At 43.5% G+C, this 12,437-nt stretch overlaps 1 protein-coding gene across 2 annotated transcripts; it reads left to right on the top strand.

The window, feature by feature from the left end:
- Positions 1 to 7,699: 7,699 nt before the first annotated feature.
- On the top strand, positions 7,700 to 12,205 carry tor1 (torsin family 1). Of its 2 annotated transcripts, none has more exons than XM_037692668.1 (5): positions 7,700 to 7,963; positions 9,437 to 9,702; positions 9,782 to 9,957; positions 11,298 to 11,425; positions 11,504 to 12,205. In XM_037692668.1, exons 1-5 carry the CDS (start codon positions 7,765 to 7,767, stop codon positions 11,746 to 11,748), a joined length of 1,014 nt encoding a protein of 337 aa, XP_037548596.1. In that variant the 5' UTR covers positions 7,700 to 7,764; the 3' UTR covers positions 11,749 to 12,205. The 2 variants fall into 2 exon arrangements, with proteins under 2 accessions (XP_037548596.1, XP_037548597.1); XM_037692669.1 differs by lacking the exon at positions 7,700 to 7,963 and adding an exon at positions 8,154 to 8,447.
- Positions 12,206 to 12,437: the final 232 nt, after the last annotated feature.

Here is a 12,437-nt window from a genome sequence, read left to right as displayed (position 1 = left end):
TTGATCTTCTGTCTGAAATGAGAAGGAGTGATGTCAGTCAAAAGTCGGAGACAGTCCAAAACAGGTTATTGGAACGAACTGTCGTGTTTTTAAACCTCTCAGACAGTAACAAGAGAACTGACACCTGTAGTTTTTCTCACTTCATCAAAACATTTCTCTGTCTGTTTTCTTGACTTGTAATGACCCTCTGACGTCACTAAAACCACACCCCTGTTGGTTCCTTCAACCAATCAGGACTTACTAAAAGTGACCAGAAGCAGAACTCTTTAAAAGTCAACACATCCTAGTTCAGGGAGTTGGTTCCGTTAGTTCTTCTGGTTCTGAAGGAGTTCTTCTGGTTCTGATGGAGTTCGGCTGGAGTTCCTAGGAGTTCTTCTGAGTTTTTCTCAGACTCAGTCTTCTGAGTCGAGTTGGGATTATGGAGCCTTCCACATCTGAGTGGAACCGCTGACGGACTCACAGCTCGCTGTGTATCCACCCAGGAGATGAGCGTGTTGTTGAACGGAGTACCGTCACTACTTTGGACGATTCTCAGCCATCCTAAGGAGACACTGAAAGGTAGCGTTGAAATGGAACTCCGTACCAGAGCTGACCTATCTTCTGCAAAGGTAACGAGTCGCTTCACTACCTAGTGTACCGGGGCTGAGCTGGGGTCGGATGAAGGGTGCCATTCCTCGTCAACACACTTTCTTCCTCCACATTTTCTCTACATTTAAACTCCTTCATTTCCCATCTTTAAACTTCTATCTTGCCAGTAATTAATCCAGATATCTTCAGAAATGTCTGTTGTTTTTATTAAGTAAAACGTGCCAAGTTTTATTAATCAGAGCCGATCAGTATAATCAAGTGTATAATGTTTTGATGTTAAATTTTGATTCTGTTAATAAATGACCACATTTATTTTGATGGGTCAAAGAAAATTAACGTCTCATGTCACTGATTAGACCATCGACAACACAGTACCTCTGTCACATATCTGTCAAGTAGCTCGAAAAAGACAGAACCCATTATTAAAATATGACTGTAGTGGAGCTTGAAGCTCAAAGCTAACCTAGCCTTTTAGCTTACTACACTGTGATCTTTGTTAGCAGCTGTCCATGAAACGAAGCTTGTCACTTACAGTTTTCTGTTCTCCATCCTTCCCAGCATTGTTCTTGCATCCAAAACATATCCAGTCCGTCTGTTTAAAGTCCAGTATCCATGCGAAGCGAGTTTTTGACAAAAAATGTAAATCCTTATTGAGTGAAACCTGAGCCTGACGCTCCCATGGCCTCCGGCATAATTCTTGTAGAGAAAAGTTAATTATTCTCAGTGATTTGTGTTTAAAGTTTTACTTAAAAATGAAACATGTACAGCAAAAAAGTAAGCAAAAACAACTTATCCACGAGTTGGTAATTAAACAGAAAAAGAGCTATGGAGGTCAAAAATCTGTTTGGCTTCACTCCCCAACTAGTCTGTCTGGACTTTCTCTCCTGACATGTCCCACCCACATCACATGACTTAAATAAACATGTTACCAACCTCAAACCAACAAAGATCTACACACAAAACAAAATAGCTTCAGTTATACATATAATCTTTACAAAATTTAGTTTAGACTCCTACACCGAGATCTCGTTCTTTCAGTCACAACCCAAAGCTCATGACTAGATGAGGGTGGGAACATAGATCGATCGATAAAATGAGAGCTTGGCCTTTTGACTCAGCTCTCTCTTCACCACGACAGACCTGTGCAGTGCCCGCTTCATTGCATCTATCCGCCTATCGATCTCATGCTCCATTTTTCCCTCATTTGTGAACAAGACCCCAAGATATTTGAACTCCTCCACTTGGGGCAGGACCTCCTCCCTGACCCGGAGAGGGCACTCTACCCCTTTCCGGCTCAAGACCATGTCCTCAGATTTGGAGGAACTGATCCTCATCCCGGCTGCGTCGCACTCGGCTGCGAACCGCTCCAGCGAAAGCTGTAGATCACGATCTGATGAAGCCAATAGGACCACATCATCTGCAAAAAGCAGAGAAGCAATCCTAAGGCCACCAAAACGGATCCCCTCAACACCTTGGCTGCGCATAGAAATTATGTCCATAAAAGTTATGAACAGAATCGGTGACAAAGGGCAACCTTGGCGGAGTCCAACTCTCACAGGGAACAAGCCCGACTTACTGCAGGCAATGCAGACCAGGCTCTGACACCAGTCATAAAGGGACCTAACAGCCCGTATCAAAGGGCCCCGTACCCCATACTCCCAGAGTACCCCCACAGGGTTCCCCGAGGGATGCGGTCGAACGCCTTCTCCAAGTCCACAAAGCACATGTAGACTGGTTGGGCAAACTCCCACACACCCTCCAGGACCCTGCTGAGAGTGTAGAGCTGGTCCGGTGTTCCACGACTAGGACGAAAACCATACTGCTCCTCCTGAATCCGAAGTTCGACTATCCGACGGACCCTCCTCTCCAGAACCCACGAATAGACCTTACCAGGGAGGCTTAAGAATGTGATCCACCTGTATTTGGAACACACTCTACGGTCCCCCTCTTTGAATAGGGGGACCACCACCCCGGTCTGCCAATCCAGGGGGACTTCCCCCGATGTCCACGCAATACTGCAGAGTCATGTAAGCCAACACAACCCTACAACATCCAGAGCCTTAAGGAACTCCAGGCGAATCTCATCCACCTCTGGGGCCCTACCACCAAGGAGCTTTTTAACCACCTCGGTGACCTCAGCACCAGATATTGGAGGGCCCAACCCAGAGTCCCCAGGCCCTGCTTCCTCAGTGAAAGAAGTGCCGGTGGGATTGAGGAGGTCTTCAAAGTATTCTGCCCACCGACCCACGACATCCCGAGTTGAGGTCAGCAGCACACCACTCCCACTATAAACAGTGTTGGTGGTGTACCGCTTTCCCCCTGAGATGCAGGATGGTGGACCAGAATCGTCTCGAAGCCATACGGAAGTCATCCTCCATGGCCTCTCCAAACTCCTCCCATGCCCTAGTTTTTGCCTCAGCGACCACCCGAGCCGCATGTCGCTTGGACTGCCGGTACCCTTCAGCTGCTTCTGGGGTCTCACAGGCCAAAAAGGCCTGATAGGACTCCTTCTTCAGCCTGACAGCATCCCCACCAATGGTGTCCACCACCAGGTTCGAGGGTTTCCGCCACGACAGGCACCGACAACCTTGCAGCCGCAGCTCCAGTAGGCCACCTCGACAATAGAGGCACGGAACATGGCCCACTCGGACTCAATGTCCCCTACCTCCCCCGGAACATGTTCGAAGTTCTCCCGGACGTGGGAGTTAAAACTCAGTCTCACAGGAGACTCTGCCAGACATTCCCAGCAAACCCTCACAACACATTTGGGTCTGCCAGGTCTGACCGGCATTCTCCCCAACCATCGGAGCCAACTCACCACAAGGTAGTGATCAGTGGACAGCTCCGCCCCTCTCTTCACCCGAGTGTCCAAGACATGTGACCGCAGATCAGATGAGACGATGACAAAGTCGATCATCGAACTGCGGCCTAGGGTGTCCTGGTGCCAAGAGCACATATGGACACCCTTATACTTGAACATGGTGTTAGTCAATGACAATCCATGACGAGCACAGAAGTCCAACAACAGAACACCACACGGGTTCAGATCAGGGGGGCCGTTCCTCCCAACCACACTCCTCCAGGTCTCACTGTCATTGCCCACGTGAGCATTGAAGTCCCCCAGCAGAACAAGGGAGTCCCTAGGAGATGCACTTTCCAGTACCCCCTCCAAGGACTCCAAAAAGGGTGGATAGTCTGAACTGCCGTTTGGTGTATAAGCACAAACGACAGTCAGAACTCGTCCCCCCACATGTAGGCGGAGGGAGGCCACCCTCTTATTCACCAGGGTGAACCCCAACACACAGGCACCAAGATGGAGGGCAATAAGTATGCCCACTCTTGCTCAGCGCCTCTCACCAGGGGCAACTCCAGAGTGGAAGAGTGTCCAGCCCCTCTCAAGAAAACTGGTTCCAGAGCCAGAGCCATGCGTAGAGGTGAGTCCGACTATTTCTAGCCGGAACCTCTCAACCTCACACACCAGCTCAGGCTCCTTCCCCACCAGTGAGGTGACATTCCACGTCCCAATAGCTAGCTTATGTAGCCAAGGATCAGACCGCCAGTGTCCCCGCTCTCGGCCACCACCCATCCCACATTGCACCCGACCCCTTTGGCCCCTCCCACAGGTGGTGAGCCCATGGGAAGGGAGACCCACGTCTCCTCTTCGGGCTGTGCCCAGCCGAGCTCCATGGGTAAAAGCCCAGCCACCATTCACTTGCCCACGTGCCCCACCTCCAGGCCTGGCTCCAGAGTGGGGCCCCGGTGACCCACGTCCGGGCAAGGGAACATCAAGTCCATTTATTTTACTCATCGTGCATTTTTGTATTGAGTAGATTTACTTACGAGAGGACTCTGATTTCCATCCAACACTGACATTATTAAATCTTCTTTTATGTACAAAAAATCAGTGTATGCTAATCCGTGCTAGAAAATAACAATAATTGTATGTCTGATGTTTACAAGCTTTCCTGACAAATAGAGAAGTTAATTACCTACATTGGTTAATTTTATGATTTTAATCTGCACTTAATTGATTGCATTTATTGAAGAGACTGAAATATATTTAATTAATTATTCTCTTTTTGCACTTATTGCTGCTTTGTTTTTTTTTAAGCAAAGTTTTTTTCAAACTTCATAATTTCAAAATAAAGTTATGTTTCTTATCATTCTTATCAGAATGGTCCAATGACAGAATGCATATTGATCCCATACTCATATTATTTGCATAAAAATTAAAGTTATATTTTACAAAGATAAATTTATTCAAATTACTTTTCTCTATAAACCTTTAATTCGTCTGACCTGCTATAATAAAACCATCTGCTTGTTATTATCTCGTGTGCATGTCTGTGTGTGTCTATCATGGTTGAATCAGGTCCTCTGGACAGATTCTTCTTTAATGAAACGTTTCATCTTTTATCTAAAAGACTTCTAAGGAGAGGACCCCCCCCCCCCCCGAACCATCTTATCACCAGCAAACTGGTTGGTCCACCATGGGTGTGTGCTGCTTGCGGGACCCTTTTTGTATGTGGCTCCTCAGATTGATGAAGTCCTTTGGATCAACGACGAAACGTCTCTCAAAAAAAAAAAAAAAACAACATTCAGATACTGAACATTGTTGGATTTTTTTTACCTGGATTATTGAGCATGAACCCAAAAACTTCTGAGTAGCTGCAACAAACTCAGTTTTATAAGCAGCACCTTCTCATAGTGGATCAACCAGTTTGCTGGTGACAGAAAAAACTAGTTGTTCACATGAAAAAGGAGGATAATCTGCCTAATGAATGATCATTAGTGCCCTGGTGGCTGCTTGCTATTCACAGGGGGCTGAGTGATACTAGCAATAACAGCATTGTAAGAGGGAGACAGTTGAACACAGAGGCCTCTGCCCCTGTTTAATGATGGACGGCTTCTCTTCACAAAGATGGCTTCCTTTACTCCTCTCTCAAACCATCGTTCTCTCTGTGAACATCTTCATCCCTGAACGAGTGACCGCTGGCCTGGAGATGAGTGTAGACCACAGAGTCCTAGCTGATGATGTTGATCTTTTTCATTCATTCATCCATCCATCCATCCATTATCTTTACCCGCTTATTCCATTTTGGGTCACGGGGGTCGCTGGTGCCCATGTCCAGCAATCACTGTGCGAGGGGTGGGGTACACCCTGGACGGGTCGCAAGTCCATCACAGGGCCACATAGAGACAAACGAGACAAACAACCATTCACTCTCTCATTCACACCTAGGGACAATTTAGAGTTACCAATGAGCCTAACATGCATGTTTTTGGTCTGTGGGAGGAAACCGGAGTACCCGGAGAAAACCTACGCATGCACGGAGAGAACATGCAAACTCCACCCAGAAAGGCTCCTGGACTGGGGTTTGAACCAGGGACCTGCTCGCTGAGAGGCAGCAGCTCTACCAGTTGTGCCACCGTGCTGCCCTTCATTCATTCATTCAACCTTTATTTAGACAGGTAAATCCCATTAAGCCTCGAGGACTCATTTACAAGAGAGACCTGATCTTCTGTACTGGACCATCCTTTTGGCCTGTGGCTGTTTAGTTTCCCCGATGTAAGACTGATCACAGTCCTCGTGGCACAGAACAACTTAGGCAAAATTACTCTGTTTTTACTGGGGGACTGGATCTTTGGGATGATCCAGTCTTTGCCGTAATGTAATTTAGGGATTTGAAAGCTACTGATTTATCATATTTAGAAAATAAATGTTTCAGTTTCTCTGAAACTTCCATAACATATGGAATGACAATTGTTCTAGTCTTCTTTTCACCTGTCTGTGTCTGTGTGTGTGTGTGTGTGTGTGAACAAGTGAGTAAAGACTCGCTTGAGGCCACAAATGTCCGGTTCCTGTTGCTGAACTGAGTCAAATGATTTGGATCCCAGAAAGAATGCCAGAATTCCCAAGCTTGTGTGTGATTCAACCTCAAATTAAACCGTAGAAGAAGAACCACCTTTGGAGTTTAGCAGTAGTGATTCCTGAATTAAAGATTAAGCTTTCGAAAAGAACATCTAATTGCAAATGCAGAAGAATTATGTGTTATATTATTGGCTTTAGAATGGGTGGAGGATGGTAGAATAAGTAAAATTATAGTTTGCAGTGATTCGTTATCAGCACTATTAAGCATTGAAAAGGGAAGTTCAAGTAATCATCAACACATCTTGTATGAGATTCTGTTTGTTCATCATAGACTATGTGAACAAACAAAACTAGAGTAATAATGTGGACTCCTGCTCATTTAGGTATTTTAGGTAATGAAAGAGCAGATAGGTTGGCTAAGGAAGCTGTTAAAAAAGAAGATATTGATATGTCAATAAAATTATCTAAATCTGAAGGCAAAAGCATAGTTTGGAAAGAAAGCAAGAAATTATGGGAAATGAGTTGGAATAATGAGACAAAAGGGAGACATTTATATAGGATACAGAATACAGTTGATGTTAAAAGAATCAGAGGAATAAATAGGAGGGAGGGGATAATTATAAATAGAATAAGAACTGGGCATAGTTTTTTGAATGGCACTCTTTTTAAGATGGGGAAACATCTTACTGGTTTAAAAAAGTTAAATCTGGTCCTCTGGACATTCAAAAAAACAAAACAAAGCAAATCAACAAAAAAATGTAGAAGCGTTTCGTCCCTCATCCGAGAGACTTCCTACGTCAGTTTTTTTGAATGTCCAGAGGACCAGATTTAACATTTTTAGATTTTTCTACCTGGATTATTGAGCATGCATCAGGATATCTTACTGGTTTATGTGATTGGTGTAATACCACAGAAACAATAGAACATGTTTTTATTAATTGCAGGAAATATGTGGGTCAAAGAACATTATTGAGAATGGAAATAGGTGGTAATAGGGAACTAAAATTTGAAAATGTGGCTTTGCAGCTGAATAGTGATGAAGGAAAAAGAAAGATATTTCGTTTTTTAAAGAATACTGGAATCGATAAGATAATTTGAGGAAAGAAATTAATTTATAAACACTAAGAGATGGCAGTAGTGCAACATTGATGGATGCAAGCTGCCGTTAAAAACCAAAGAAGAAGAAGAACCACCTTTGGACCCTGACGTCATGTGTCCATAACAACCGCAGCCATTGTGGTTCGTAGTGGCAAACAGTAAGCAGGTTGCTCTTCCATTTCAGTCTAGCTTGGTGAAGCGACAGAATGAAGCTGAGGAAGCGCCACGTCCTGCTGCTGTGTGTGCTGCTCTGCTGCGTCATGGCGGAGGCGCTAGAACCCATCAGTACCACCATAGCGGTCAGCATGGCAGCGGCTCTTACCGGGATTTTAGCCAGCTACCAAAACATTTTCTACTATTTCCACGAGTGTTGCCGGCCGGAGTGGATTTCTTTCAACAAAACAGGTATAAACGTCAGAAAAAACCTGAGGCCCATGAGTGTCGCGCATTTAAATAACTGAAAAACTTCATACTTTGAGGAACTAAAACATAAAAATACTTTGAACAGTTGAAATAATTTGATTTAAAATACGAAAAACTACCGAGTGTTTTGAACGGAACTCCAGTGTCACGTGATCACGACGTAGCCGGAAGTTCCTCGTTGTGGAGCAGGAAGCTAGTTTCTGCAGCATTAGCGCCTTTTTTGTGCTATTGAAACTGTTTTCTCCCAAGAAAACGACTCATGTCTGAAATTTAACGGTTCCGACAATGAAAGTGGCAGATACATATATGAGCTTACATATTTTACTGACAGCCGGGGCGCTGGTGAACGCGTTTGATCCGATCACAACAACAGTGGGAGTCGGTTTGTTGGCGACTCTGGGCCGAACTGTCTACAAATATTTTCACGAAAGTTGCGATAAGAAATGGATCGGCTTCAACTCAACAGGTGAGCACGCAGAGTCTGTTTTCAAATGCACGAGAAGTCAAAAAATAGACACTTTAATTAATAAATTTGTATTTTTTTTTTTTTTTTTATCAGATAAATAACACCAAAATTTAAAACGGAATATTTGATCTGTTGAAGAAGTTCTTCTGGTTCAGCTAAGTTCAGTGGCCAAAATGGGGTTAAATCTGACTAATAGGAATAGTTGTACTTGTGTTGTAAGTACTGCTTCACTGGAAAAATGCAGAATAACAACATTGAAGACTTGAACAATGCTTCTGCTCCTCTTCTGTCAGGCTTTAACACACTTTAACCTGTTAATTTAACTCACTAGCGCCACTTCTCTGATTCGACTGTAAAGACTTCTCTATCCCCCTCCGTGATGACGCCACAGTTTGTTTGTACCCACAATATTTAAGGATAAGTTCCAGTGGCTAAACATAAAGGATGGGGGGAACACAAGAGTGATCAATGTTTATTCAACCATATTTTAGCAGCTTTTGCTACATGAATAAAGCTGGCAGAAGTCCGTCATAAATATCCAAGCATAGCAAACTTATGAGTTATCCCAGTGTTGAAGTCACCAGTGGCTGACAGATCCTGATTGAGCAGACCTGTCAGTCTTTATAGAATTTGCTCGGATCATTTTGTTGGAGGAATGTTCACCTGTTGACTGTCTCCATGAAAAACAGCTTGAGCTTAAAGAGACTCCTCTGAAAACAGAACAAATTTAAAACCGTACACCCATTCATGGTGTCATGTGACTTTCAGTGAGAATGTCACTTCATCAGTAGTTTGGCTGTTGATATAAAATTTACACTGGTTATCACCATGGTAGCCACGCCTCACTAGAACCTTGGTTTTCTAGATAATTCACTGTATCTGGACATGAAATTGATGCTGATGGTTGATTTGGATCATTTGGCCATTTCTTCTATTTGTAGGGTCAAATTCTGCCACTAATCCTCTGACTTCTTGTGTGAACCCCTTAGGACTAAAGATGGACCTGGATGAGAAGCTTTTTGGACAGCACATCGCATCACGCATTGTTTTAAAGGCTGTGAATGGATTCATGAGCAACGAGAAACCAAAGAAGCCTCTGGTTCTGTCTCTACATGGATGGACTGGCACCGGGAAGAACTTTGTCAGCAAGCTCATTGCTGAAAACGTTTACAAAGAAGGAATGCACAGCAGCTTTGTCCACGTCTTCACATCAACACTTCACTTCCCTCATCCCAGTCAGTTAGCCACCTACAAGGTAACAACTGCCACAGATTATGTTGGTGTTGTTCCTGTCAGTCCTCAGAGTGAACTGAAGTCGTTGCTCTTGTCCTCAGTCTCAGTTACAGCAGTGGATCAAAGGAAACGTCTCCAACTGTGAACGCTCCATGTTCATCTTCGATGAGATGGATAAGATGCACCCCGGACTGATTGACGGGATCAAACCGTACCTGGACTACTACGACAAGCTGGATGGAGTTTCATATCAGAAGTCCATCTTCATCTTCCTCAGGTAAAACACAATCCAGGGTTAGTTTGAGACTGTAGACTGTAGGTTGAACCCCCAACAGCTGGTTTTACTTTTCGAACAAACCAAACAATCAGTAGTAATTATTTATAGATGGTTTTTGATTATTTACTGAGTGAATGTAGGTTAGACCTTTAGTTAGTGATGTATTTAATGTGGAACATTAAAAAGCAACTCCAGGGTGATGCAGATGGAAGTTTTTAGTATATTCATGTCATTTTGAAGTGAAGTTGTGCATAAATGTTCTGAACACTCATTACCTGTGTAAGATAACACACAGCCTCAGTTTGGAGAGAGTTTCTGTCTAACAGGACTGACTGGTTAACTGCTGATCTGAACACAGTCACGTTTAGGAACAACTCAAGACTCTCAAACATTTGAAAACAATTCATGCAACAACTGCTTTAAACGGCTTTACTCCACCAACAGTTTTGCACTTCAAAGTTACTACTTTGAATTGTTTGGTTATTTGCAAGTGCAGATAGGCAGCTGTAGAATGCACAGTCAGTTTTACAGATAAAGTAGCCTCAAATTTAGAGTGTCAGTAATTAAGTCATTCACAAAACTTAATCCTGATCACACGGAACACTATTTTCAATATTTGACCAAAACTGCAACAAGTCCGACGTTTCTCAGAGCAAGATGAGCTTCGTTCAGAGCTCTGTCCTCCTGAAAGGTGGCAATGTAGGCATTCCTTCAGGTCTTTAATTGTTTTAAAAAGTTATGCTGAACCCCACTTCAAAATGGTCAGAAACATTACAAAGTAAAACTAAACATTTTAATGATTTTTCCCTCCTAATATTTGAAATCTACCATGTTTTTCAGCCTATAAGTCACGTTTTTTTGCATAATTTACATGCCCATTAAAGTCCTTTTTATTAAGGAAAAGTTCAACTGAGACACACCTTTACTATAATGTCGAGAAAACAAATAATTGTTTTTAAGTGTTAATCTTGTTAAATTCTTGTTAAAGTCCTCCCGTGCACGCTCCCGCAGCCGCCATTTGGCAGCTAATTGATTTCTGGCACAACACCGGCCCACATTTCCAGGTTGACATCGGGGACATGTAACAAACGCGGCGCGTCAGCGGTGACTCAAAATAGATGTGACTTATACGGCGAAGTGACTTATTTATGGATTTTTTTCACTTTAGACATTTGGACTGATGCGACTTATAGAGCGGTGCAACGTGTATGGCGGAAAATACAGTACTCAAATCTAAGTCAGAATTAGGGTGATTGCAGTGTCTGTAAAAAAAACAAGTTGCAGAAAAGAAAAAGCTGCAGATTCTTGAGTCTTGTCTGTTTCCATTTAATATTTTTCAGTAACGCTGGAGGGGAAAGCATCGTGCAGACAACTTTAGATTTCTGGAACGCGGGACGAAATCGAGAAGAGATGGAGCTGAAAGACCTCGAAACGTCTCTCTCACTATCTGTGTTCAACAACAACAAAAGTGAGCGGATCACGCTCATCAGCGTTTGTGTCATCGTTCATCAAAGTTTTCTTTAATTTATGGGATCATTTCTTCCAGGTGGCTTTTTTCACACGAGTCTGATTGACAAGAACCTGGTGGACTTCTTCGTGCCGTTCCTGCCTCTGGAGTACCTGCACATCGTCCAGTGCGTCGTGGCTGAGATGAAAGCCAGAGAACTTGAACCGGACATGGACGTGGCAGACAAGGTGGCCAGAGATTTGGTCTATTTCCCCAAATCTGAGCGAGTGTTCTCCGTTAAAGGCTGCAAGACGATAGAGAGCAAGCTGGACTACTACATATAATGTCACCGTCCACCGGAGGCCGTGTTCAGTCACTACGTGCACTTTTTAAAAGAAAAGAAACTCTTGCAGTCAAATGACTAAGACAGGACATGAAGCTGACTGTTTGACCTTTGAGATGACATCAGGAGGCCTTCTCCAGTCGTGCTCACTCTAAATGAAGTGGGTGAATAAAAGACTGGAAAACGATCCGTGTTCTGAGTTACGGAGTCTGAACTGAAGAGTTGACCTCACCACAGTCTTAGAGACAGTCATTTGAATAATGAACCAAAGAGTCCTTCTCTTGTGTTCTTTGTACTGCTGAACTGAAAGTACATGCCTTAATTTTCCATCTAGCAACTTTTCACTGGATTTATTTTACAGTGTGCCAGCTTTTTATTAGTGGTGGGAATTCAAAAAGCGTTCAATACAATTAGACACAATACAATACAATTATTAGTGGTGGGAACCTTTGATTCAGAGGGCCGTGGTATTAACCGTCATTAATAAATCCGTAATTTGCTTCAAACGAAATCCTGAGCTCATTTCTCAACGCTAAATGAAAAATGTTTTGCTCTACAATGCAGCATAAAACAAACTGGAAAGTTCCTGGAGGAACTTTGACTGGCAGGTTGCTACCATTTTAACATTTTTAATTTGACAGTACTGTGCTGGGCTTCGTGCTCAGCTATCACCTCACCAAATTTCATCTC

Source organism: Nematolebias whitei, chromosome 18, assembly GCF_014905685.2.
Source record: "Nematolebias whitei isolate Nwh7 chromosome 18, NemWhi1, whole genome shotgun sequence".
In the NCBI taxonomy this organism is placed as follows: domain Eukaryota; kingdom Metazoa; phylum Chordata; class Actinopteri; order Cyprinodontiformes; family Rivulidae; genus Nematolebias; species Nematolebias whitei.
This window is presented reverse-complemented; position numbering and strand designations above follow the sequence as displayed.